This window comes from Protomyctophum bolini (assembly GCF_963924005.1).
Source record: "Protomyctophum bolini genome assembly, chromosome: 22".
Classification (NCBI taxonomy): Eukaryota; Metazoa; Chordata; class Actinopteri; order Myctophiformes; family Myctophidae; genus Protomyctophum; species Protomyctophum bolini.
In genome coordinates this window covers 12,236,869-12,260,164 of record NC_137883.1, presented here as the reverse complement: position 1 = coordinate 12,260,164, position 23,296 = coordinate 12,236,869, and the positions used below count along the sequence as shown (strand labels likewise).

The 23,296-nt window shown below is 41.3% G+C and overlaps 1 protein-coding gene across 8 annotated transcripts in view; it reads right to left on the bottom strand.

Moving 5' to 3' along the window:
* Positions 1-498: 498 nt before the first annotated feature.
* The window catches only part of add1 (adducin 1 (alpha)), a 40,334-nt gene continuing 17,536 nt past the window's right edge, over positions 499-23,296 (bottom strand). The window contains exons 7-18 of one of the 8 annotated variants that reach the window (XM_080756222.1): positions 22,989-23,132; positions 22,095-22,193; positions 21,666-21,839; positions 20,250-20,507; positions 16,336-16,431; positions 15,972-16,064; positions 10,099-10,255; positions 8,893-9,315; positions 7,649-7,744; positions 5,587-5,602; positions 3,955-4,008; positions 3,088-3,226 (exon numbers count right to left, since the gene is read on the bottom strand). In XM_080756222.1, coding sequence (XP_080612348.1) covers positions 3,957-4,008; positions 5,587-5,602; positions 7,649-7,744; positions 8,893-9,315; positions 10,099-10,255; positions 15,972-16,064; positions 16,336-16,431; positions 20,250-20,507; positions 21,666-21,839; positions 22,095-22,193; positions 22,989-23,132 — 1,608 coding nt within the window. In that variant the 3' untranslated portion in view covers positions 3,088-3,226; positions 3,955-3,956. Of the gene's footprint in view, positions 3,227-3,954; positions 4,009-5,586; positions 5,603-6,309; positions 6,348-7,648; positions 7,745-8,892; positions 9,316-10,098; positions 10,256-15,971; positions 16,065-16,335; positions 16,432-20,249; positions 20,508-21,665; positions 21,840-22,094; positions 22,194-22,988; positions 23,133-23,296 lie in introns of all 8 variants that reach the window. The other 7 variants (XM_080756223.1, XM_080756224.1, XM_080756227.1 and 4 more) reach the window with 7 other exon arrangements.

Genomic DNA, 23,296 nt, shown 5'->3' with positions numbered 1-23,296 from the left:
TTCCCATACATAAATCAACAGACATTGACTAACATACTCCACATTGTTCTAACAAAAGCCAATAATAAAAACAAAGCAGCTACTTACATCATTACTCTGCTACCCTCTGAAGTTAGCCAATATTTAACTTTTAAAAGTGCTTAGGGTAGGAACTCCTGCGAAGTAAATGTCCAGAGTTTTAAATGTATACTTGAGTAAAAGAGTACAAAAGGTATTGGCATCAAAATGTAGGACTACCTTAGGTACCAACAGTAGAAAGTACTCACTATGCAGAATGTCCCATTTAAGTTTTCAAATGTGTAAAAATTGTGAGCTTGTAGATCTGTTATTTTCAAATGGCCAAAATGTATATAGGGCTGGAGTGTTTAATGCACACACACACACACACACACACACACACATACATATATTCAATCAACCAATCAAAAGATGCAATGATTGCACTTCAGATAACTACTAATGTCCACTAATAAGTAGAAATAAGGTACCTGCACTCCGTTTAAGCATACTTTTCAAGGTAATGTTTATTCACAAATGAAAAAGAAACAGAACCATGAAAGAAGAGGTGGTGGTATTAACTATATATGGTATAATGATGTAACACATTTAAATGGGATTCACTTCAGAGAATACTATAATCAGCAATAACTGTGAATCTGGATGACTCAAATGAAAACCATGACTATAAAGGAACCTTAGTATTATTAGCACAAAATTAAAATTAGGATGTATGTTACCGTCTTATATCAATACATAAAACAATACAAGCTCAAAGCATTGTTATATACAAGGACTGTATACGGTCCTTGATGAATCAGACTCTCTCAGGCTTGCATGTCGTTTGTATACATGCACCTTAACATTGCCCAGGTTTGATCAATCATCCCATTATTAGGTGGTACTTCCCACAAGGCCTAATGGATTCTAATATCAGATTTATGACTTGACTTCATTCACTGTGGCCCAGGGGAATTCACTGACCGTGATCGGCACAGCTTAACCACTGAAGTTGTGAGTTTGTAGATCATCTTGATAATATTCACCTACAATATGCCCAAATACGGACAGCAAGTTGAATGTGGTTATATGGGCCCAAAATGTTTTATGCATATCGGGGTTTGACATTTGCGTTCAATTTGAATGCCCAGCAACTTTTCACACTCATCTTTCACTTATGCCAGAGGTTGCACGTGGCAAATAAATTGTTCATAGTAGTGTCTTTTGTGCAATTTATTGAGGTTCATTTTGTCTGCAGTGATTTTCACAGGACACTCCATAATGAGTGGTTGTAATATGTACTGTCATACACCATTGGAATAGTGATTGAATCAGTTACATGTGTTTATTAACTTTGATATACTGTACTAACAGAGCTGGTAGCATTGGGATTCTAAAGGGTTCAAAATAAACCGGGTTCGCAGTGCTCTCTCACAGCAAGTCATAATGGCTCGTTCGCTATATAGCTAGATTTCATATTCTACAACAAAATTAAACAAAATAAATGTTAGTACAGGCCCAATATGAGACATGCGTGTTGTCAAGGGGAAGGATGTGGGGTCCAAGAGATGCTGAACCAAGCTCAGAGGACTTCAAAGGAATAGGGGACATGTTTAATTCAAGAGAATCTTGAACACATTCCTTCATATTGAACAGCATTGTGTGCTACTGCACTGAAAACTTTAAACACAAACGCAGTTTCACCTAGAATCACCATCACACACGTTGCAATGTTGGCCATGAAAATACTAATTGCAGTTATTCTGCTGGGCAGAATAACTGCAATTTGAAGTAGTCTCTGAAATTGTAGACTAGAGCAATGTTCACAGCATAAATGTGACTTAAAAGCTGCAATCATTTTTTATGTTTGTTAATTTTAACCAATCTGTGTGGTAAAGTATAAATATAATTTACACAAGGTCTCTTCTATTGAGACACTTGGACCCTGTAGGCTGGGCAGGACCATTACTGGTTGTATTGCTCGCCGGTCACAACAATTGTGGATCTCACGTGGGGGACCCGGCTTAGGATCCTGGCTAGGACAGATTGCAGCTCCAACTATGTCACGGCCCGGGTGGCTTCACCTACTGATCGTGGGTGAAAGATGTTACGGTCACCCAAGTCACTGAGATTCCAGTGTGGAGAATATGAAACAACAAATATGCGTACAAGCATTTTAGATTTGAATCCATCAAAGAATATCTATTGTGACATTCATGATCTGCTCACATTAACTTAATCCAATGAGATATAAAATAAGCAATTTGGTAGTCATCACCATCATAAATTGCCACCAGTTAAATCAGACAAAAGCTTCTTTTTGCATCCTTTTTGACTTTTAAAGACACTTTACTTTTTTACGCGTTTACAATCCCGATACATTCTAGTGGTTACCAACAGTTTAAGTAATATTCTTAAAAAAAAAAAATGAGGGCAATAAAAACCTAAATCTCACATCAAGTGTATGGGCTCCTAGTAGCTGGCATGCATAAAACGCAGTGGAAACTGGACAAGACAGAATGCATCTCTCACTCACCACTAAAAGCCACTGCTCATTAGAACCTTGGAGCAACTGACCCTTTTTACACTGCATATAAAATTGGCAAACGCTAAACAAGTTAATATGCCATAATAGACCAGTGGTTCTCAAAGTGGGGTCCAGGGACCCTCAAGTTTCCTTGAGGGGCATCAAAACGGATCCTTGCAGGTCTGTAACTCAGAGAGTGTACAAATGGACCTTTACGGGACCATGTGGCTCAACACCCTCAGAGTTACAGGGGTCCATGAAATTAAAACATTTGAGATCCACTGCCATAGACAAAAAAAAAAAGAAAAAAAAAAGCATATACATTTCAACATGTGTGAGTGTGGTTTGCTCAAAGGGTACAATGGTGAGCAGACGGAAATAAAACTAATTAAAGAGATGAAAAGGCCAGGCCTTGAGGACCACTCTACGATTCTTTCTTTTTGTTTTTCTTTAGGAAGGAAGGCGTGCGGAATTTCTTCTTCTTCTTGGAGGGCGATTTGCTCGGGGACTCGTCGCCCTCCTGTTCGCCGGTGTCGGCTGGCTCCTCCCCCTCGGCCGTTTCTGTGGCAACGGTGTCGGGGGCGGGGTCTTCGGCAGGAAGTGCAGGGGCGTCGGAGGGGTCGTCAGGGGTCAGGTCTGGGAGGGTCTGCCTCAGGGTGGCTGCGTCGCTCTCGTCCTTAAAGGTCTGCTCCGGCAAGGATTCTGTAGAGGGACATGGCAGAGGGCTAGTTAGTTCAAATCCTTTTGGAGTCGCACTCGCATATGGCACCGGTGCAGCCAAAGGAGAGGGTTGACTAGTACTACTTATCTGTCTATCGGTCTACCAATGAAGCTGCTAAACACTATGAACCAACTACTTACCCTTACTTACTTACTTACTTCTCTCCACAACTTCATGTCACTTTTTAAATCAAAACATCTGTTGTGATTTTAGCTGACGTACATTATTCCACTTGTGACAGCAGACTCCGTAGTAACACCACTAGCCATAATATATCGGTTTTCTAAAGTCTTCATTTCAAGGACCCTCATAAGTCTGACGGACCTGCATGGGTCCATTTGGAACCCCCCACAAGGAACCCTGAGGGTACCTGGACCCCAGCTTGAGACCCACTGCACTTAACATGTTCACATATAAATACATACATATGCTTTAATATGCAATCTTCAACAACTAACAAGTGTGGCCCTTCCACATTCTCAGCACAAACATCCAAAGGAACAAGAAAACATACTTCACAAGAACTACATAGAATAAACAAAACAAAAACTCTTAAATAGCCATTCCACGCCAATAAATATCCTATGAAAAATAAGCTACATTTCTTTCTTTTGTCCATAGTCTGCATTAATGTCTCTTTATGACTTGAAACATGATATGTCTGATTCATCATGCGTGCTGGTGCACACACAGCATTGGTTTATTTTACCTTCACTTATGCAGGGCAAACTTAATGAGCACTGTTCTCGTGTTCATTTGCACCCTGTGTACAAACAAAACAAATTATTAAAGTAAAGTTTGAGTTTAGAGGCCAGATAATCTATGTTCTGTGAGTAGATAAACTCATTACTACATTAATCATGCAGGTCAAAGAACATAATGCACTTCATCCTGCAAGTAATGTTAATTTTAATTCCATGAATGCAATTAGAATCTAAACTTACATTTTCAGGTGATATAGATTATAAATTACCAAGGTGTCTTTAATATAAAAAGTATACTATTTAAGGAAAAGAAGTATAATGGTTACTGGTTACCCAAAAATTGTGTACGACCTCGTCTTATACTAGCATGGCCATGTGCAAAGGTTAAAATATGAATTCTTATTTGAGGCAATATGCTCCCTACGTATTAACCTTACATACTTTGTACCATTTATCATTATTTTACCATTATTATATTACCAGGTGAGTCACACTGAGAATGCAATCTCTTTTACAAGTGAGCCCTGGCCAAGAGATCAAACAAGCAACCTGGTACAAGCTGTCTGAGTCATGGATAGCACTAGCTAAAATCACTTGGCAATAAATAGACACAACTTATACTTTACTAGATTTGTATTGCAACTATACCTATGGTAGCTCAAATAACGATTAATACAGTTATTACACATTTTAAATGGGAGCGGAATTAATGCACACCCTCCTGCCAATTACAAATGTGAATCCTTTGTGGCCATGGTAGAACACTGGATAATATGAATAAATGCAAAGTAATCTATTTATTTCTATATTTATATGATCAATTTAGCTGAATTAATGATTCCATACAATATGTTTTTTTAACCTATTGATGAGTATTTAAAATGAATTTCTGATTTTCAAATGTGTAATGTATAATATAATATGGTTGCCTGAATGAATGACTTAATATGAATCTGGATTTTATGCGATATTTTATATTAAGTGCACCACAGCCAACAGATTAAAACAGCAGATGCAAAAGATCTTCAAGTTATGTTAAAATACAACTCGACACATCCACAAGGCCTAGTGAGACGCATCCAAACCACCACATATACAATCACGGCACGCACTGCAAAGTCATTTGCAAAACAACTCGCTCAGTTAATTGTTTGTCTTGCAGACAAATGATTGCCCAAAACTCCCCGTCACACTCAGTCATGTAGCCAAACACCACTTGAAGCATTGTCTCTCTCTATTTGGGGTCAATTCTCTAAAAATAGCAGCTCTACAAGCTCACAAAGCGTCGCAATGCAACACGTTGAGAGCTTGTAGATCAGCTATTTTTGCCAAAGACACATTGTGTAGGGTGGGTGGAAGCACACCAACTATAGAGCCTGGTCAACTAAGTATTAGTTAGTTTACTAAGTATAAAGGAAATAAGTGGTTAAAATACTTATGAAAGCATAGTTTGTTTTAATTACCCAACGCCTCAGAAAAAAAAAGGTATGTCACACAGACAAAATCCAAACTACACATCACACAGCCAAGCTCCGGGCTGCCGTAACCATTAAAGCTAAACCAACAGCATTTTCTCAGCAAAGCCAAAAGAGCAAGTTTGGTTCTAAAGCCACACGCCAGTAAAAGCATTGATGTACCTGTTAAAGGCCTCATCTGAAAAGGAAACGTCAACACATTTTCACATTTTGAGACAAAGTTGTAGGTTTTCATGTAGACCGGTAAAGATGTGTGTTATGCACAATACACGTGGGTTTAATTTGACCAGTCAGGTCGACGCCAGGAAGAAAAGCGAGGTAACACAAGAGCTTGGGTTGTGAGATTTGTTTCAGATTACTCCACTCCTGCCCAGGTTGGGACTGTATAGCACACGATTAATCGATGTGATTTAGGCCTCACGTTAAAAGTTATCCCCAACTTATAACTTTCATAGGCGGTAAAAGCAAGTCGTGTAATTTGGAAAATACATCTCCCTTTTCTGATTATGAATTTGCATTCACAGAGGAAGCCATTTTCACTGCACACAGTGATAGTGATAGTGAATGAAGGCAAAGGATTGACTGACTATGGCCCGATCTACCAGCTCTAAGGCACGCTGTGAGCTCGGCCTCGTACATCAGATATTTCATTGTGCAACGTCATCATACGGGGATCGCCGGGAAAGGAGGGGATCTGAAACAACCCCCATCAACACCAGGAAACAGATCGAGAAGTCAGTCAGAGACGGGTGGGGGGGATCGAGGACCCCCACCCAGCCCGTGGGGTTAGTGAAGAGCACTGAGCAGCCATGCAAGGGAAGGGTTAATGGTCCAACAGAAAACATGGAGGTGAGAGGGTGAGGAGGAGAGTGGAACAGTACGTACTTACTATGGCAACAGGTACTCTTTTGTAATTCCATCTCCTGATTTGTAAACGCAGCCACAAAGAAGGAAAAAAAAGCACAAGTAGAAACAAATGTCTATGCAGGTCAAACCACCACAGCCACCGTGTTAAAACTAATTAAAAAAATTATAAAAACGTGAAATAGAGTCCAAACCACCAAAGATCAGGATAAATAAAGAATGGATAGAAAGTACCATTCTTAAGAAATCACCCCCCAAAAAGATGGAGAATGGAAGTGAAGTGGTAGAGAAGAAACCGTACACAGACAGACACAAATCTTTAATAAGGTTTCCGTTATTAGATTACACCTGGTTGATACCGACCAATAGCTTGGATGACGTATACAGGGTTAAGTGCAAAAACATTTCCGTGACACAGATAATACATTACGTTGCTGTCGGGGTGGAAATCTCATATGTCCAAAGTCTTTCCTTTTATATTTAAAAAAACGTTTTTAAATAGTGAAAAGACTGTGTACAAGCTCACATTGTGAGCTTGTACATCTGCTATTTTCACTACTTTTGTATGATAAAGTAGGATATAACAAAACAAAAGAAACAAACAGAAAATGTTGAAATATGGAGATATTAGGTTTCTGCCCGACATCAACGATTATTATTATTTATGTATATGCCATGTCAAGCTATTCTCCAAGCTCTTTCAGGGACAGTCGTATCATCAGGAATGATATAATAATATGCATTAGGTGTAATCCAATAGTAATAAAGACCAAGAAGGGAAGCTAAAAAAAAGAAGACCCTGGAGGACTTAAATGTTATGGTTTGTCATTCTGTTGCAGTCATTGGAGTCACTATACCTTATAAAGATATCCAGGTGATTGTGTGATCTGTACACCTTAGAGCTATATGTAATATTGTGTCATCATGGTTTGTATGGTTGGTTATGATGTATTATACAGAACAAACTAAACTACTTACTTGATGGTATTGACGGATTGTTATATTTGTTTTATTATTTATATTTGTGAAGAATTGGAAAATCTATTAAAATGATATACTGTTTATCAAAAAATATATATTTCTATCCAAGAGATCCCTCCACTAACTATGTTTTAACATCACTTGTGATTACTGCGTAAGCCTGTGCTTTTCCCCATCTCCCCTTATACAAATAAATCCTCTTGGTCTGTTATTACTTAAAACACAGCACAGCACCTGGAGTAGTTTTGTTAAAGACCAGACCACCACAAACAACCAGACCAAGAAGCAGATGGACCAGGGCCCCAAACTACCATGCCAGAGGACCTGGGAAATCAAGGAAGAGCCAGACCAGGCCATAGATGTCCTCAGATCAACCTACCTTCTTCTTCTTCCGCTCTCACTGGCGTACTCGGAGGTGTGCGAGTGGGGCTTTGACCTTTGACCTCCTCTTCAGGCTCCACTTGCTGCTCTGGTTCTGAGAGGTCAACAAGAACAAACGATAAGAAACTGCCTACCCACAATAAATAAATAAATAAACACAAGAAATCACTACACAAATGGGCTTTTTAACAACTTTCTTAAGCCCAATTATATACTTTGGGTATTCAAAAACGTCGCATGAGCTTGTAGATCGTATGTTTTCAAATGAATTTGAAAAGTGGGTTGACAGAGGCTAAATATGTTTGAGGGATTAAAACCAAACACCTCCAGAAATTCTGGTATTAAACATATTGCCACTCATTAGATCCCAACAAATTGCAAAAATCACTTCAACACAGGTAAAAAAAAAAAAAGGAAATGGAGGAGCAAGCCTTAATTGGGTGCGACAAACTTTGTACACACAAAAGTATAGCCCAGGAGTTAAGTCCACCTTTCAAAACATCTCAAAACACACCCAAAGAAACCCAAGAATCAAGCTTTTCAGATCCGTGTTTTTGTGTCAGTAATTTTGCATCCAAGAAGTCGAGGCTTGATTTGGACATGTAGAAAAAATAGTTAATTTGTAACTACACCAACAAGCATTTCCACCCCTCCTATACCACATCAAAGAGGATGACAATGAATACATGTCCATGATAAATATGACACCACTTGTTCAAATCAACCCATAACATTCTGCAATCGTTTGACTGCTATAAAACACAATTAAGGCTCCATTATTAAAAGAACAGGTTTCAAATTTAAGTGAAGGGGGTATCCAAGGGAAAAAGGGAGTGACTTCAATCTCAAAATGTAGTTGCTTTTGCTTTACATCTCCCAGTCCTCTCTCCTCAACTTCTCATCCAATCAAACTGGAGAAGAATATTTGAGTAGATATGCGCCTCAAATACTCTTGACTCCCCCTTAATGCATTTTGAGGAGTACACGAAGCGAGTCGATGGGGAAGCAAATCAAGCAAACACTTTGGAGATTCAACTGCTGGTTGGAGGGTGTTTGCACCGCGGGTGGTAAATCAAAACGACAGCAAACTCCAAAAGCCCAAGAAAAAGGAGAGGATACAACAGGCAGGGGATCCCCAGACATCCCAGTGCAGCAGGAGGTAGTTCAGGTCCAGGGCTGGGACAGGGAGGAAGGGAAGCGGAGGACCAAAGCTGAACATGACTAACGCTTCACATGGAGTACCTGAAGCCTGGCAGGCCTCAACTTCCTCTCCCACCGACTGCTTTCTGGTGAGAGCTTCCAGTACGGCGCAGTGGAACTCCTTGTGCGGGGACTCTGGCGTTCTCTGACCCTGGTCTCCAGGACTCTGGGGAGTGTCTACTACGTTCTCTTGGGCTACGTCAGCCCCGGGAGAGGAGACCTCCACAGAGGCCGGGGTACTGGAAGGGGCAACCGGCAAGGGAGGCTTCTCCGAATGGGAACCTTCTTGCTGCGGTTGAGGTGTGTGGGTGGAGACGGAGGTGTTTCCAGTGGCATTGGAGACAGAGGTGTTTCCACCGTCAGTGGAAACGGATGCTTTTCTACTGGTGGGCTCCTCTGGCTCGGCAGGCGGCATGTCGCCGCTAGTGATTGAATCCACCTTCTGATCAGCGTCCTGTCTCTGCACTAAGGGGGGGACTTTGTGTTTACATAAGGGCAACACACTTTGGCAGACCTACCGTATCATTCTATTAAAAGGGTCATATGACCAACTAATGTTAAGCTATTACCCAACAAGAACTACTACCACTAACTAGACCTAGTAACTAACTACTAATAATGATAATAGTAATAACTAGTATACTATCCACATTATTTTATTCCTACAGATATACATAGCCAAATTGGCTTTGACAGACGAGCTGAAATGGTTATTAAGTGTCTAACTTCCGTACAGTGACTTATTTCAGAGTGAAACAATATAAGCAAGCAGAACACAACGGTGGGCACTGCAGGAGCTGCGCCTGTCTCAGCCAATCACAGTGATGGGGTGGGGTTAGTAGTATTCATATTTGGTATTGCAGGAAGTAATACACCGTAGATATGTTCTTAAAATGTTACATAAATGTTCCATTTCAGCTCTATTGTATGTCCTATTCTAGTTTCAAATCCTAGTTTAACCCATTTTAAGCGGGAACCCCTTTTGGTGTTTTAAACCAGTTATAATTTAGCTATTGAAAAATAGCAGATCTACAAGCTCATAGCGCACCACCGAGTGGCGCGCTACAAGCTTGTAGGTCTGCTATTTTTTAACTCAGGTCTAAATGGGTTAAGGTAAAACAGCCAACATATCCGGACAACCTGCCACTGTGTCCTGTTCTGAATCTGATTCTAAACATCAAAAGCAACGGTTGGAGAACAGCATTCTACTTTCCCTGCGAGTGAGACTTTAATAATAGTCTCGTTTACCTTCATTCCCTTTCTGTTTCTGCTCCACCTCTTTGTAATAGTCCTCCATTTCCTGGTCGTTGACCTTAGTGAAGGGGTTGGGACCCTTCTTGCTGACGATCACCCTGGGTTGGTATTCCTTCTCGATGATGGCCTTGGAGGCCGTCACCAGCTCCCCCTACAGGAGACACAGAGGATAGACCAAAAGGGGACAGCATGAGACAGATGTAGAAATCTTAAACATGGAATATGTTCAAGTCATACAAATTAAGGATGAAAATTTTTAAATAAAACAAACCGTTGAGCATTCTACAATTGCCAAACATACTATTATCAGATTAAAGGCTGTTTATTCATACATGAATACAAACATCATCAACAAATTCAGCATAGACAATTCTATAGCCCAATTAACACACAGGACATTCATAAAGATGTTACGGTCAATCAATCTATTGGCTAAAAACAGTTCATGCCATTAACCACTTTAGCCTATTTTATACTTTCAAGAATTCTCAAAAATAGCTAGTCTACAAGTTCACAACGACTATTCTTGCCCAAAATAGAAGTGGTTGAAATCAATGAGATTACAGCTACGCCAGGCACTGTGACCATTACAAATAAGTTGGGACATGGAAAATCCAAGTGACATCAACAAATGTAATTACCGGTATTCAAACAAATGCACTTAAGATTCAACTTATCTCTAGCTCTCTGGCCCTGGATGCATAAAGAATCTAAAGATGCATCACTTTAAATCAGATTACATTGAACACACAGTTCAGCCTGCCCGAGGAGGCCAAGCAATTGTTGACCATATTCACATGGCGGCCATTTTGATCATAAATGATACTTGGGCAAGCTCCCAGAATGGCTGAGCAACGTTGAAGTCGTTTGGTACTGCAGGCGGGTTGGGCCAAGGTTAAATGTATGAATGAATCGTGATGTAGGACGTGACACAGAGGTACCACAAGAACAGCGCGAGGAGCCAAACAATCATATCAACGCTCGAGGGGTACTTCCCGGAAGACTTCGTCGTCCTTCCAGGTGCTTCAATACAGCACTGTGCAACTTCCATTGAAGTGAGTGAGTGGGGGGCGGGGCTGTCGCTCCTCAATCCGTTCTCTAGATATATTATAGCTTAGCTCTATGGGTATGGGGTGCGGGGGTCCCCAACACGAGGAGGGAATCGTCTTCGGATTCGGGTTCTTGGAAACGCCCCCCGCCACTGTGTTAGTTTTACTGAGGTTAGGTTTAGGTATAGTTTACTGAGGTTAGGTATAGTTTTACTGAGGTTAAGGTTAGGGTTAGGTTTAGGTATAGTTTTACTGAGGTTAAGGTTAGGGTTAGGTTTAGGTATAGTTTTACTGAGGTTAAGGTTAGGGTTAGGTTTAGGTATAGTTTTACTGAGGTTAGGGTTAGGTTTAGGTATAGTTTTACTGAGGTTACGGTTAGGGATAGGTTTAGGTGTAGGCTGTCAATCACAGCGACTGGCCAGTCACAGCCCACCTCTACGTCACTCAATTCGAAGACGAAACCATGCTTGCGTCCCCAACACGAATATGAGGTAAGAGGAAAATGGCCTCCATGTGAATATGATAATTTGTGCTGGGGCAGGGTGGCCCCGGCCCCACTCCCCCCTGCCTGAGTATGATGTAAGTGCCTGAGTTGTGCTGCTGCTGCGTCAGAACTGGGGAATGGTCTGTCCATTCAAAAAACCAATAAAAGGAGTAAGCCGCAAAAAAAAAGAAAAAAGAAAAAAAAGAATCACCACCAGAAGCGGTGATTTAAGCACTGTATATTTCATGACGCATGATGAGCAAGTATTCAGTGCTTAAAGCACTGAATACCAACCAACCCCATTGCTCTCCGTGGGTTCAACAAATTAATCTACAATTGCACGTCCAATGGACTTTTCCCCAAACACACCCTGACAGCAAGGCTACTTTCACCAATGGCCTCTAAGCATACACGCCATTTTGGAAAGAACTTGGGCCCCTTCCCTACAGATACTAATGAAGGCTCTGTTCCATTCTGGTCAAACAGAGTCAGGGTGCCCATTTGGTTCTGAATGTGTTTGTGTCAGTGAAGGAAGTAGGGACGGGGCCCGGCCCGGAAGTAGGAAGAGTTATTCTGTGTGCATATAGCCCATTGCTCATGTTATATTGTTTTTATTACATTAAATATTGCTGCTCCTTACATTTTACTGGGTTCTCCTACATTTCTTCTGGTGCTCCAACATTTTTTACATGCAAGCACCAGAGCAACCCTGAACAAAGTTACATTCAGTCCCTCATATACTCCGCACAGTGCATAACCCAAATACGTAGGGTGCTCATATCCCCACCAGACGGGTATGGACTAGTAATATTTTATGATGACAAGGTATGTTTGGGAATGAAACGCAAAAGGTACAATATATTTGTTAAACCACCTGTAATCATTCCATGGTCCGAGAACCACTGGTTGAGAAACAGTGGCTTAAAGCAGAGGTTCTCAACCTTTTGGTCTGGGGAACCCTAAAAAAATACACGACCCCCCCCCCCCCCCCCTCCTCCAATACAAATTGAAGGCTACAATACTCTTAACCAATAAAGAAAATACATCATAAATAACTACTGAAACCAGATATAATCGTTAAGGATTATGACATGGTTTTGGAACAGGTGGATTCAATGTTGGTTTGATTGGTACACAAAGCAAAACCATATGCTCTGTATTAGCAATAAGCTCTTCTGGCTTACATAGAAAACAATCTGTCGGACCCCCCCCCCCCCCCCCCCCGAAATAATTTGGCGACCCACAGGTTGAGAAGACCTGGCTTAAAGCACCACCTTCGGCAGGGATGCACTAGAAGGGATACACAGGCCATGGTGGGTGACGGGAGGGAGTAGTAAATAAATACCTTTCTAAAAGACTTAGCAGGGCTATAGGAACCCTCGGACACATCAAGGCCATCAATAGTGTCCGTAGAGTCAGACAGAGGGGCATCCTGCAACGGTAAACCCAGCTCTTAAACACTGACACATCGTCGCCGAAACCTTGTATCTCCATATTTCAACGTTTAGCGTTGATTAACGCTATACTTCCTCATGCAATGGAGTGTCACGCAAAAAGTAGCAAAAATAACCCAACTAGAGGTTGTAGATCTTTTTTATTTTACGACTTTTAAGTCTGTCTGTGGGTTTTATAATAAACATTTAGACTTAATAATCACATTGTATCCATTGGAGCACAGGCTATTTTTTCCATTTCCTGAAAAGCAACGGTTTTGGACATACAAGGTTTCCACCTGACAGCCACAATATTCAATTTACTTCTTCTCTAGTAGGTGTTCATGCGCTCAATATTCTCCCTCCTCTCGCTTTCACACACACACACACACACACACACACACACACACAATCCCCCCCCCCCCCCATAAACACGTGCAAAAGTAAAATATAGGGCAGGCGGTCTTGAAACAAAGGTCGGGGGCTGGAGATGGAATGATCAGACAAACACTCAAGCTAATGAGTTACATTGACATACTGCACGCACAGGGGGGCACTAGTTATTCACCATTATTATGCCTCCCTACGGTTCATGATAATCAGGTGTTAAATCATGTTCTAATAAGCACATTTTAGTCATATTGATGCAAGATGCAAATTTAAAGCAAAATATGCAAATTGCTGATGTCTGCCCTCATTCAGATGGATTCAGAGATGCAATGTCCAAGCAGCAGCAATCTCAATCTGAATGAATACCCCAGGAAGAACAATGTTATGTAACAGCATATCATGCAAAACTGGAACTCAAAAAGCCAAATGCAAAGTCTGTAATCCTTTTTGCACTTGTGATTTTAAAATAGGCTAAATGTGGATTTTCTTTTTTTTTACCATTTAGATATGGATTTGTTATTTTGTGGCTCTGTTGGGGGTGAGCCATCCAGCTAGAAGAGGGTCTGCGTGTGTTTGTTTGTGTCGGTTTGTCTGTCCGGGTTAGCTTTAGGCTGGAACTGATCAGTGGTTTTATATATTTTTGGAAATATTGAACTTGGGCGTTCAAATCGGACAGAAACCTTGCAGGTGTCATACATCATAGAGCAGTGGTTCCCAAACCTTTCAGGGCGAGACCCAAAAGAGAGATTGGACATTTGCCCCGGATCCAAACTAGTGAAAAAAGCTATTTTCACAAGTTCTTAATTTTATAAATGTATTTATTTTATTTTAATTTCGGTTTTTTAATCTCTCTCTCTTTTACTCGAACCGTGACCCATAACAATTGGTCCATGACCCACAAATGGGTCCCGACCCACTGTTTGGGAAACAATGTCATAGATGACTGACGTCATAGACTGATCCACACAAGATGTCTGAGATCCACATGGAAGCCACATTATTAGAGCCAGTCTTGTTTGAGTGCACTGTACAGAGAAAAGACTTTAGGAGAGGTGTACAGTATAGGGGATTTAGGTGCACTGTACAGAGAAAAGACTTTAGGAGAGGTGTACAGTATAGGGGATTTAGGTGCACTGTACAGAGAAAAGACTTTAGGAGAGGTGTACAGTATAGGGGATTTACTGTACAGAGAAAAGACTTTAGGAGAGGTGTACAGTATAGGGGATTTACTGTACAGAGAAAATACTTTAGGAGATGTGTACAGTATAGTGCACTGTACAGAGAAAAGACTTTAGGAGAGGTGTACAGTATAGGGGATTTAGGTGAGTGCACTGTACAGAGAAAAGACTTTAGGAGAGGTGTACAGTATAGGGGATTTAGGTGCAAGTTGTACAAGACCAAAATGAGAACAAATGACACCGTTTCTCGTCTCTTAATGACAAATCAAAGAGAAGACAAAAATGCACTTTAAAAAAAATGAACAGCAAAATCAAGGAAGGGCAGTGGACGCAACCTGCAGCATGAAGTCACATCTCTCCCACATTACATATAAGTACTACTCACCTGCCACAGTGACACTCTCTGCAGTCAAAGAATAATGCCACAGTTACAGACCTCACCAGTTGTGTAAAGTAACTAAGTAAATTAACTTTGAGTATTTCCGATTTCCAATACTTCGACTCCATTACATGTCAGAGGCAAATATTATACATTTATTCCCCTAAAGTCGTACGATTTGTCACACACGTTACAGCAGTGAAATTTGTTCTCTGCATATGAGCCCGGTAATCATTTTATTTGACCCCCCCAATCCAACCCATTGATGGCGAGTGCCAAGCAGGGAGGCATTAAGGTCCCATTTTTACAGTCTTTGGTATGACCCGGCCGGGGATCGAACCGCGACCTTCCACATTAATTTGAAAACTTTAGTTAGTTACTTTGTAGATAAAACATTTTGGCCATTTGAAAGTAGCCGATTTACAAGCTCACAATGTGTCGCATTGTAGTTCTGCTATTTTCAAAAGATTTTTACACATTTGAAAACTTTGAATGAGACACTTTCCTGGCCTCTAAACTCCACGTGCTACGTCTGGCCAGGGAAATTCCCCCCTGTCAGGTGAAAAGAAGAAGCTTGAACTCCTCATGCATAGAAGGATGCTCTGCCCCCTCAGGTTGGCAGAGGAAGTGTAGCGCCCAGCATTACATTAGATAATTAATGACACGGCATGAAAAAAAAGGGTTGCAAAATCGTGGGATAAAAACTTTAAAATTCCCCGTTAGGCCCAAAACAAACATTAAAAGTCCATAGACTTGGCTGGCCTATGACGTAATTTCGGAAAGCCATGCATTGAAGGAGCTAAACCCCCCCCCCCCCCCCCCCCCAAAAAAAAAAAACCCCAGGACCAAACCATTTAAGCATTAAACTAGATATGTTGGAGGTCTAGTTAACTGTGTCTGGGAAGCAGCTAGTCCTGTGGCAGATGGGTGTATATTATGTTTGTAAAGGCTGACCTGGGTGTAGACGCGTTCCACAACGGAGCCAGCACACAGCAACTGAGACTGGGGTCCCGCTGTCTTTATGTCCTGGAGATTCTGCTCTCGGATCTGCAGGCAGAAAATGAAAATGGGTGTTGTGAGGGACGGCACACAGACAAATCTAATGTAAAGGACATTGGATAAAGGTACTATTATAAATGCACCATTTACTGTTATTAAATGCACCATTTACTGTGAGAACAGACAGAACGGGGAAATCTTCAGAAATAAAAGTGACAGACATCAGCTATCACGATTTACTAGAAGGGAATTTCGCAAGCCAAATGAAGGTCAACTCTGATAATAATCAAACATTTCAAATATCAGAAAGCTGCCCTACCTTATTTCTCATCTCCTGGACGTCTTTCGCGTTGGTATTCATCGGGATGAACTGATTGGCTACAGCGGCCTGGCGAAGCCCATCCTCCTTAGTCCACTGTAAACACGACAACAAGCGTTAAAAACTTAAACTAGAAAACGTACACGGACAAAAAGGACAAAACAACATGGAAGCCCAAGAACAAAAAATGCAGGCGTTACAATACAAGAAGAATCATGCTTGTCAAACTGAAATGGAGAATTTTTGGATGGCTGTAAAAAAGGATTCAAATGGCAGTTTGGGCCCAAATGCAGTGAACCAATGATGATGCGCTTCCTGTTACAAAGATGGGGAAGGGCCATAGCTGTGTATGGAGATATCCATTTGAAAATGAAGCCATTCTACTCGATTGCTTACATCTTTGAATGCTTCAGTGACCGATAGAAACTTAGAAAGGTTGATATTAGACGGCATGGATTTTCCTGCAGTAATGCAGGTATCAAATGCATGTTTTCTGAACCCTATGGGATGCATGTAAATGTACAGATGTGTGAGGGGTGGCTAGGATGCATGTATCAAACATGTGATTTGCTCATTGTCACATTTGTGTGATTCAACACCAACACTGGCCCCCATGATATGTTCACTGACGGGCGGAAACCTTGTATGTCCAAAACAATTACGTTTAGGGAAATGTAAACAATACAATAAATGTAATGTGTTCCAATGGATATAGTTATTATTTAGCCACAAGCTTTTGTTAATTATTTTCATTGGTTAAACCTAAATGGCACATGCCATTACACTACAGGTGAGTTTTTCAAAAATAGCTGTTGATTTAACAATACATACAACGGTCACACGACCGAGTACAAAACAATAAAACAAGGCCATGTTCTTTCTGAAAAAATAAATAAATTGTTAAGGTTTCTGTCTGACAGTTTCAATATCAGGTTTGGAATCACCCTCACCAGTACTGTGGAGAATAGCGAACCTGACATAAGTAAAACCATTGACATTTCCATCATCATTGATATACCATTACTACAACTCAAAACCAGGAACTAAAAATAGTAGAGAACACTGAGAAATCAACTCAAAAAAGTCACATAATTGTAAAACCTAAACAAATGACAAAGTGAAGATAGGGGAGACAGAGGGGTGAGGGATGCGTGGGGAGAGGAGAGGGGAAGTAGGTGAGACGATGGGGGGCTTGCTTACGAAGCGAGTGTGGCAGTGAGGGAGGGGTGAGCTGGCATCACCAAAGTCATTTCCCAGGCTAATACAGGACAATTAACAAAAAGGATGACTGAAGAGAGAGAGACACAGCCCAAGACACTTGTCCTCTATGGAACTAAAGTCCCATCGTTTCATTCCAAACAGATGATGAAACTTTCCCTGTCTAGTTAAAATGTTCCTCTTAATCTGATCACATGACCAAAAATATCTAACCAAAACCCACCAAAAGTCCAGGTTTAGTTTGACAAAAACTAGAAGGGACAAATAAATGTATTAACCCGGTAATGCTCAGCTTGAAAACAAAAAAAGAAACAAATTCTGCACCCATTATCTTATACAAATGTAACTGAATGAGCAGCGTGTGAATATAATATTAACACAATATTTTGCTCTCATGCAATTTTAGGATCATTTTTTTTGTAATACGCAGTAAGAAGCATTAAGCTTATGGGTACATTCTTGGTCCTATTTGAAGCTAAGCCGTTAAGTGCCAAACCAAGGGGCTAGAATGAGGATGGGATGAACATGTATGCACGATATACTCACTGAGAAAGAGTCTCACAACACAACACTTCCTACTTTCCCAACAGGAGATAATTGATTCAAAAGTCAGATCAAATCTTTCATTTTTCTTTCTTTTTTTCCCTTGATTTATGCAAATCATTCATGCAGGCGTACACCTTCTGGGGGGTTTGGGGGGGGAGGGAGGAGGTCGTTTGAAATAATCTTTAGATTCAAACTGAAATAAAACGGGAGAAACAAAAATATGGGCAATTCAAACGTACGTACAACTAATAATAGCTGCAGGTATTTGGAAGGAAAGAGTCAAAAAGCGGGCTGCATGACTCTGTTGTGGAAGTCATTTCAAAGCGCTAAAAATAAGGCATCTTTGTAACAGATGTCTAATATATTTTAGGTAACCAACAACAAGCCACCTTTCTCTGTTCTCATAAGACTTTAAACTTTGAGAAAATGTGCAAATAGCTGAACATTCAATTATAATAGATTATGCTTCAATATTCACTCAATGTATCACACTAGAGATTGGGGCCGTGCCCTCACACCTACGTCGCACCGCCGAGCCGACCAATGTCTGAGTCATATGCTGCGTTCACAGTGCAAAGATACAGTCCCAAGTCCACCATTCATTGGCAATGGAAGCCAGAGAGATACAAAAGATGCATCCGATGTTTGTAGCTACTACAAAAGATACCAAGCTACAAATACGCTGTGTAGCTTTGCATCTTTGAATCTTTTGCATCTGCCAGTGTGAACGCAGAAATGTTGTACCCGTCTGTGTCACTTTGAGATATCTGTATGTCAGTCCTGATATTGTCATCAGTATATGCCCATAGATTGGCATGCCCATATATGGGCAATTGGACATGCATCGGCAGTTGTGGACAACTGGATATTCATTTTTTCCTATGTAGGGCATAGCAGTGGGCATGGTTTTCTGGTTCCCCTGAAAAATCGGCCATTCATTTTTCCCATAGAGATTTACAAATTATCATGACCTTGATTTTGTGATTCTTCTTTTAAAATGGAAACCTCTAAACAAAGGGTATTTATTAAATGTAGTATATCATCATATAATTAAATATTCCACAGAATCAACAGTTTTATGGTCATGATTCACCTGGATGGCTTGATATAATTGATATAAATACTTTTGTAAAACTCTATGGGAAACATGAATGGCCGATTGTTCAGTGAAACCAGAAAACCATGCACGCTGTTATGGTCGGCCTTGGTCCTGTTATGGTCTGTCTGCCTTGGTCCTGCCTATACAGTATATGGGCATATAGGGTTCGTTTATAGTGATGTCTAGAGTCATAGGGCTGATGTCCGCCAGTCGGCTCTCCTAGTAGCCAATTTTAATTATAGGACACTATCCTAGAACCTTGATATACTTTCCTGGCATAGATGCTTTAACCGAAATATTTCCTTATAAACAAACAATTAAATTAAAGATGCACGGACAACAGATATAAAACAAGAGTTTGTGTTTGTAATCTGTAAAGCAGTAGTGTAGTTAGCGACAAACACCTGCCATAACACACAAGGGACTCATGCCACACTCCTGCCACTCACTCCTCTGGGAAGAACACCAACAGAGCATTTCACTACTAATCATGCGACATGGCATGCAGCGGGCAGCTGGCCTGGCATCCGGAAGCTTTAGGTTAGGAGATCAGTGTAAAGACAGGGGAACTATCTCAGAAAAAAGTGTTTGAGATAGATATGGTAGGAAGGTTAGTAGTCAGTGTAGAAGAGGGAAAATTCCAGTAACAGGCTAACACAGAGGAACATTTACTGAAACGTACAGAAAGATCTGTAAAATCTCAAGTCTACAACTGGTTTGAAAAAGCATGGTTATATCAGCAACATGGCTACATGCCGACATTGCTACAGTATCATTTAAATATCTTCACGAAGGAGACAGCGTTCAAGAGAACGCCAGGAACAGATAAAACGATCTATCCGTACTCCGCAATGCACCCGTAGCCTCAGGATGCCAACAACCAGCCACCCCATTTCCCCAAGAACAACGGTAGGTAGCCGCAAAGGACTTTACTATGAACAATAAGGTAGGCACAGACCAAGCAGTTGGTTATACAGCTTGGCACGCAGACACCGGACGAGAGAGACTGCAGCAAGGGTTTGACGTGATCGTGTGTTATGTTCGTCCACACCTTAGGCTTCGACTTGGGGCTGGCGCCGTCGGGCCCGTCCTCGTAAGGCTCGTCGGGCCGGCCACTGGCATTGAGCCAGCGACCCTTGTCTCGCACGCCACGCTGGAAGCTGTGTTTCAGCGGGGAGCGAGCCCCTGAGTCACTGTCCTCCCCGTAGGAGTAGCTGCCGTGGGCGGAGGGAGCAATCTCCACGTCACTGTACTTTTTGTTTTTGTCCCGCAGGGATGGGCAGCGGTATGGGTAGCCTGTCCTGTAGCCCTGAGAGACAAGAAAAACAAGGTTAGAAGCTGCATGTTGTCAATAAATATATTGTTTAAAAAAAGAAGCTGCATGTGTGCGACCGTGGACCTGGCCTCTTCACGGAGCCTATGAAGAGTGTGACCGTGGACCAGGCCTCTTCACGGAGCCTATGAAGAGTGTGACCGTGGACCAGGCCTCTTCACGGAGCCTTTGAAGAGTGTGACCGTGGACCAGGCCTCTTCACGGAGCCTATGAAGAGTGTGACCGTGGACCAGGCCTCTTCACGGAGCCTTTGAAGAGTGTGACCGTGGACCTGGCCTCTTCACGGAGCCTTTGAAGAGTGTGACCGTGGACCTGGCCTCTTCATGGAGCCTATGAAGAGTGTGACCGTGGACCTGGCCTCTTCACGGAGCCTATGAAGAGTGTGACCGTGGACCTGGCCTCTTCAGAGCACGGCCATAGACTGCTACCATATTATAATATATTATATCACTCACTACACTGTATTTTATCTTTACATTATTTTACCACTATATATTATCTGACATCATTGTTATACCATATTATATTATTATGTTATCTTACACCATTTCATTTATTATTATTGCTAATGCTACGCCTACTACTTGTATGTGCCTGTATCGTCTCTCTGTCTCTCCCTTTCTCTTCCCCAACACAGTCGAGGCAGATGGCCGCCCGCCCACCCTAGAATCGGGTTCTACTTGACGTTTCTTCCTAAGGGGGGCATTTTTCATTAGCACAGTCGTAAAATTGGTTGCTCAGGGAGGGCTCTCTGTTGATTCTCTGCTCTACATGTAAAGTGCCTTGAGACAACTTTTGGAGAGTCATAGATCACCGGATTATTGAAAAGATAAAGATATCAAGAATATCAGAACTACAAACTTCACAATGTGTGTTTTCCTAAAATGACATGCCCAAAAATAAGGACACCAGTGGTTAAAAATCAGGACACAATCAGGTATTTTCAATACCGAAAACATCTAATCTAATAATAGCTGGCCAATATGTCGGCCAAACTGATATACACTATTGGCTGGACTCTAAAAACACTTCTACTCAAGAGCAAGCTATATAATAATAATAATAATAATAATAAGAGCTCATTCAAAGAATAATAGACTAATAATATATAATAATATGTTCGTAGGTTCTTACCAGGTTGTCCAACATTCTCATGAGAGCCTCAAACTCCTGCTCCCCAATCTGCCACTTGGGGTGTCCAGGAGTCCCGTCAGCAGCTGGCTCAGGGACCCGCGGGCGTGACTTGTACTTGGCTGGGTCCAGCATCACCAAGTTATCTGGCCCTCCAGCACTGGCTAAGGTTCGCACCTAGAAGGTCATTAGGATGGGATGGGTGGTACAGACAGACATACAGACAACACACGATAGAGGGGAACATGAGGACATTATGTAGACACACAAAGACACATACAGACATCCAAATATATGAAATACATACACATGGCTCAAAGACATATATACATACACACACATGGAGCCTATTTTTGATAAGCGCACATGATAATGCACATCAAACCATAATGATGCGAGTCATAACGAGCTGTGTGTCTGCGTGTGCCTTACCTGGATCTCACAGGCAGTAACCAGGTTATGGATGTAATAGAAGGCCTCCTCCACGGTCTCTCCTACAGACACCAAGCCATGGTTCCTCAGGATTAGAACCTGGGTGATACAAGAAACTTTGTCAACTATTTACCTTATGTACGATACCTGTACTTTTACTAGGTAGAGCGAATTTGTAATTATTGTGGCACCAATGAAATTGAGAATGAGTTCCATTTTGTGTTTGATTGTCCTTCATATAAATTTTGTTTAAAATGTAATAGGTTTCAAAACTACTAACTAAATTGTTACAGTAAGTCATTAAGACAGACTTAAATAACGTTTTAAATACACAGTATTTTGTTTTATTGCGTTTTGTTTATAATCCAGTAAGAGGTGAGTCATAAGGACAAGATATGAAATCAAAGTTCATTCATTCACTAATCATGTCATTTTAGAGTCTGTGTGGACATTTGTGGCAGATATGAAAATGTTCTGTCAGCGGTGACTTCTATTATTCATACTGTGCATATATATATATATATATATATATATATATATATATATATATATATATATATGTGTGTATATGATATGAAATTTAAAAATGAATATAACCCGCACACTCACATACTCCAATATCAGAGCAGGTGAGTGTTCGAGTTCTAGTCTTTTTCATGAGCCCATCTTAAACCAGAACGACAGCAACCAGGCCTCACACATTTCCTGACACCATCTCCACAGGACTTGCGTTCCAAGAACTGGGAGCAGCAATGATCCCAGTGGAAAAGGTGGCATCTACGATCTCGACTCCAGTCGATTGGATGATCGACCCAGTACTACTACAACAAGTGATGTGCGTTACGTTACTTATGTATCCTATCAGCTACTTATAAAATACACAATTGAATGTACCTTGCTGCTGGGGCCAAGGTTCCGCTGTATGAGAACAGTCTCCTCCTCGTCCACTAGTATGCCATGATAGTCATGGTATGCCACCTCACCCAGGGACAGAGCCTCTGGTGAGATGGGCAACAGACCACACTTCATGGCAGACACCTAGAACATAAACATCACAATGTGACTAATATGTTTGGTTGTTGTTTTTCATTATATCGTTGCTGTTGGGCAGAAACCTTGCATATCCACTGTACATTTTCTTTCAACCGTTGAGAGGTAAATGAATGCACGACAGCTAAAATAGCCAATCGGCAAGCTCTCCC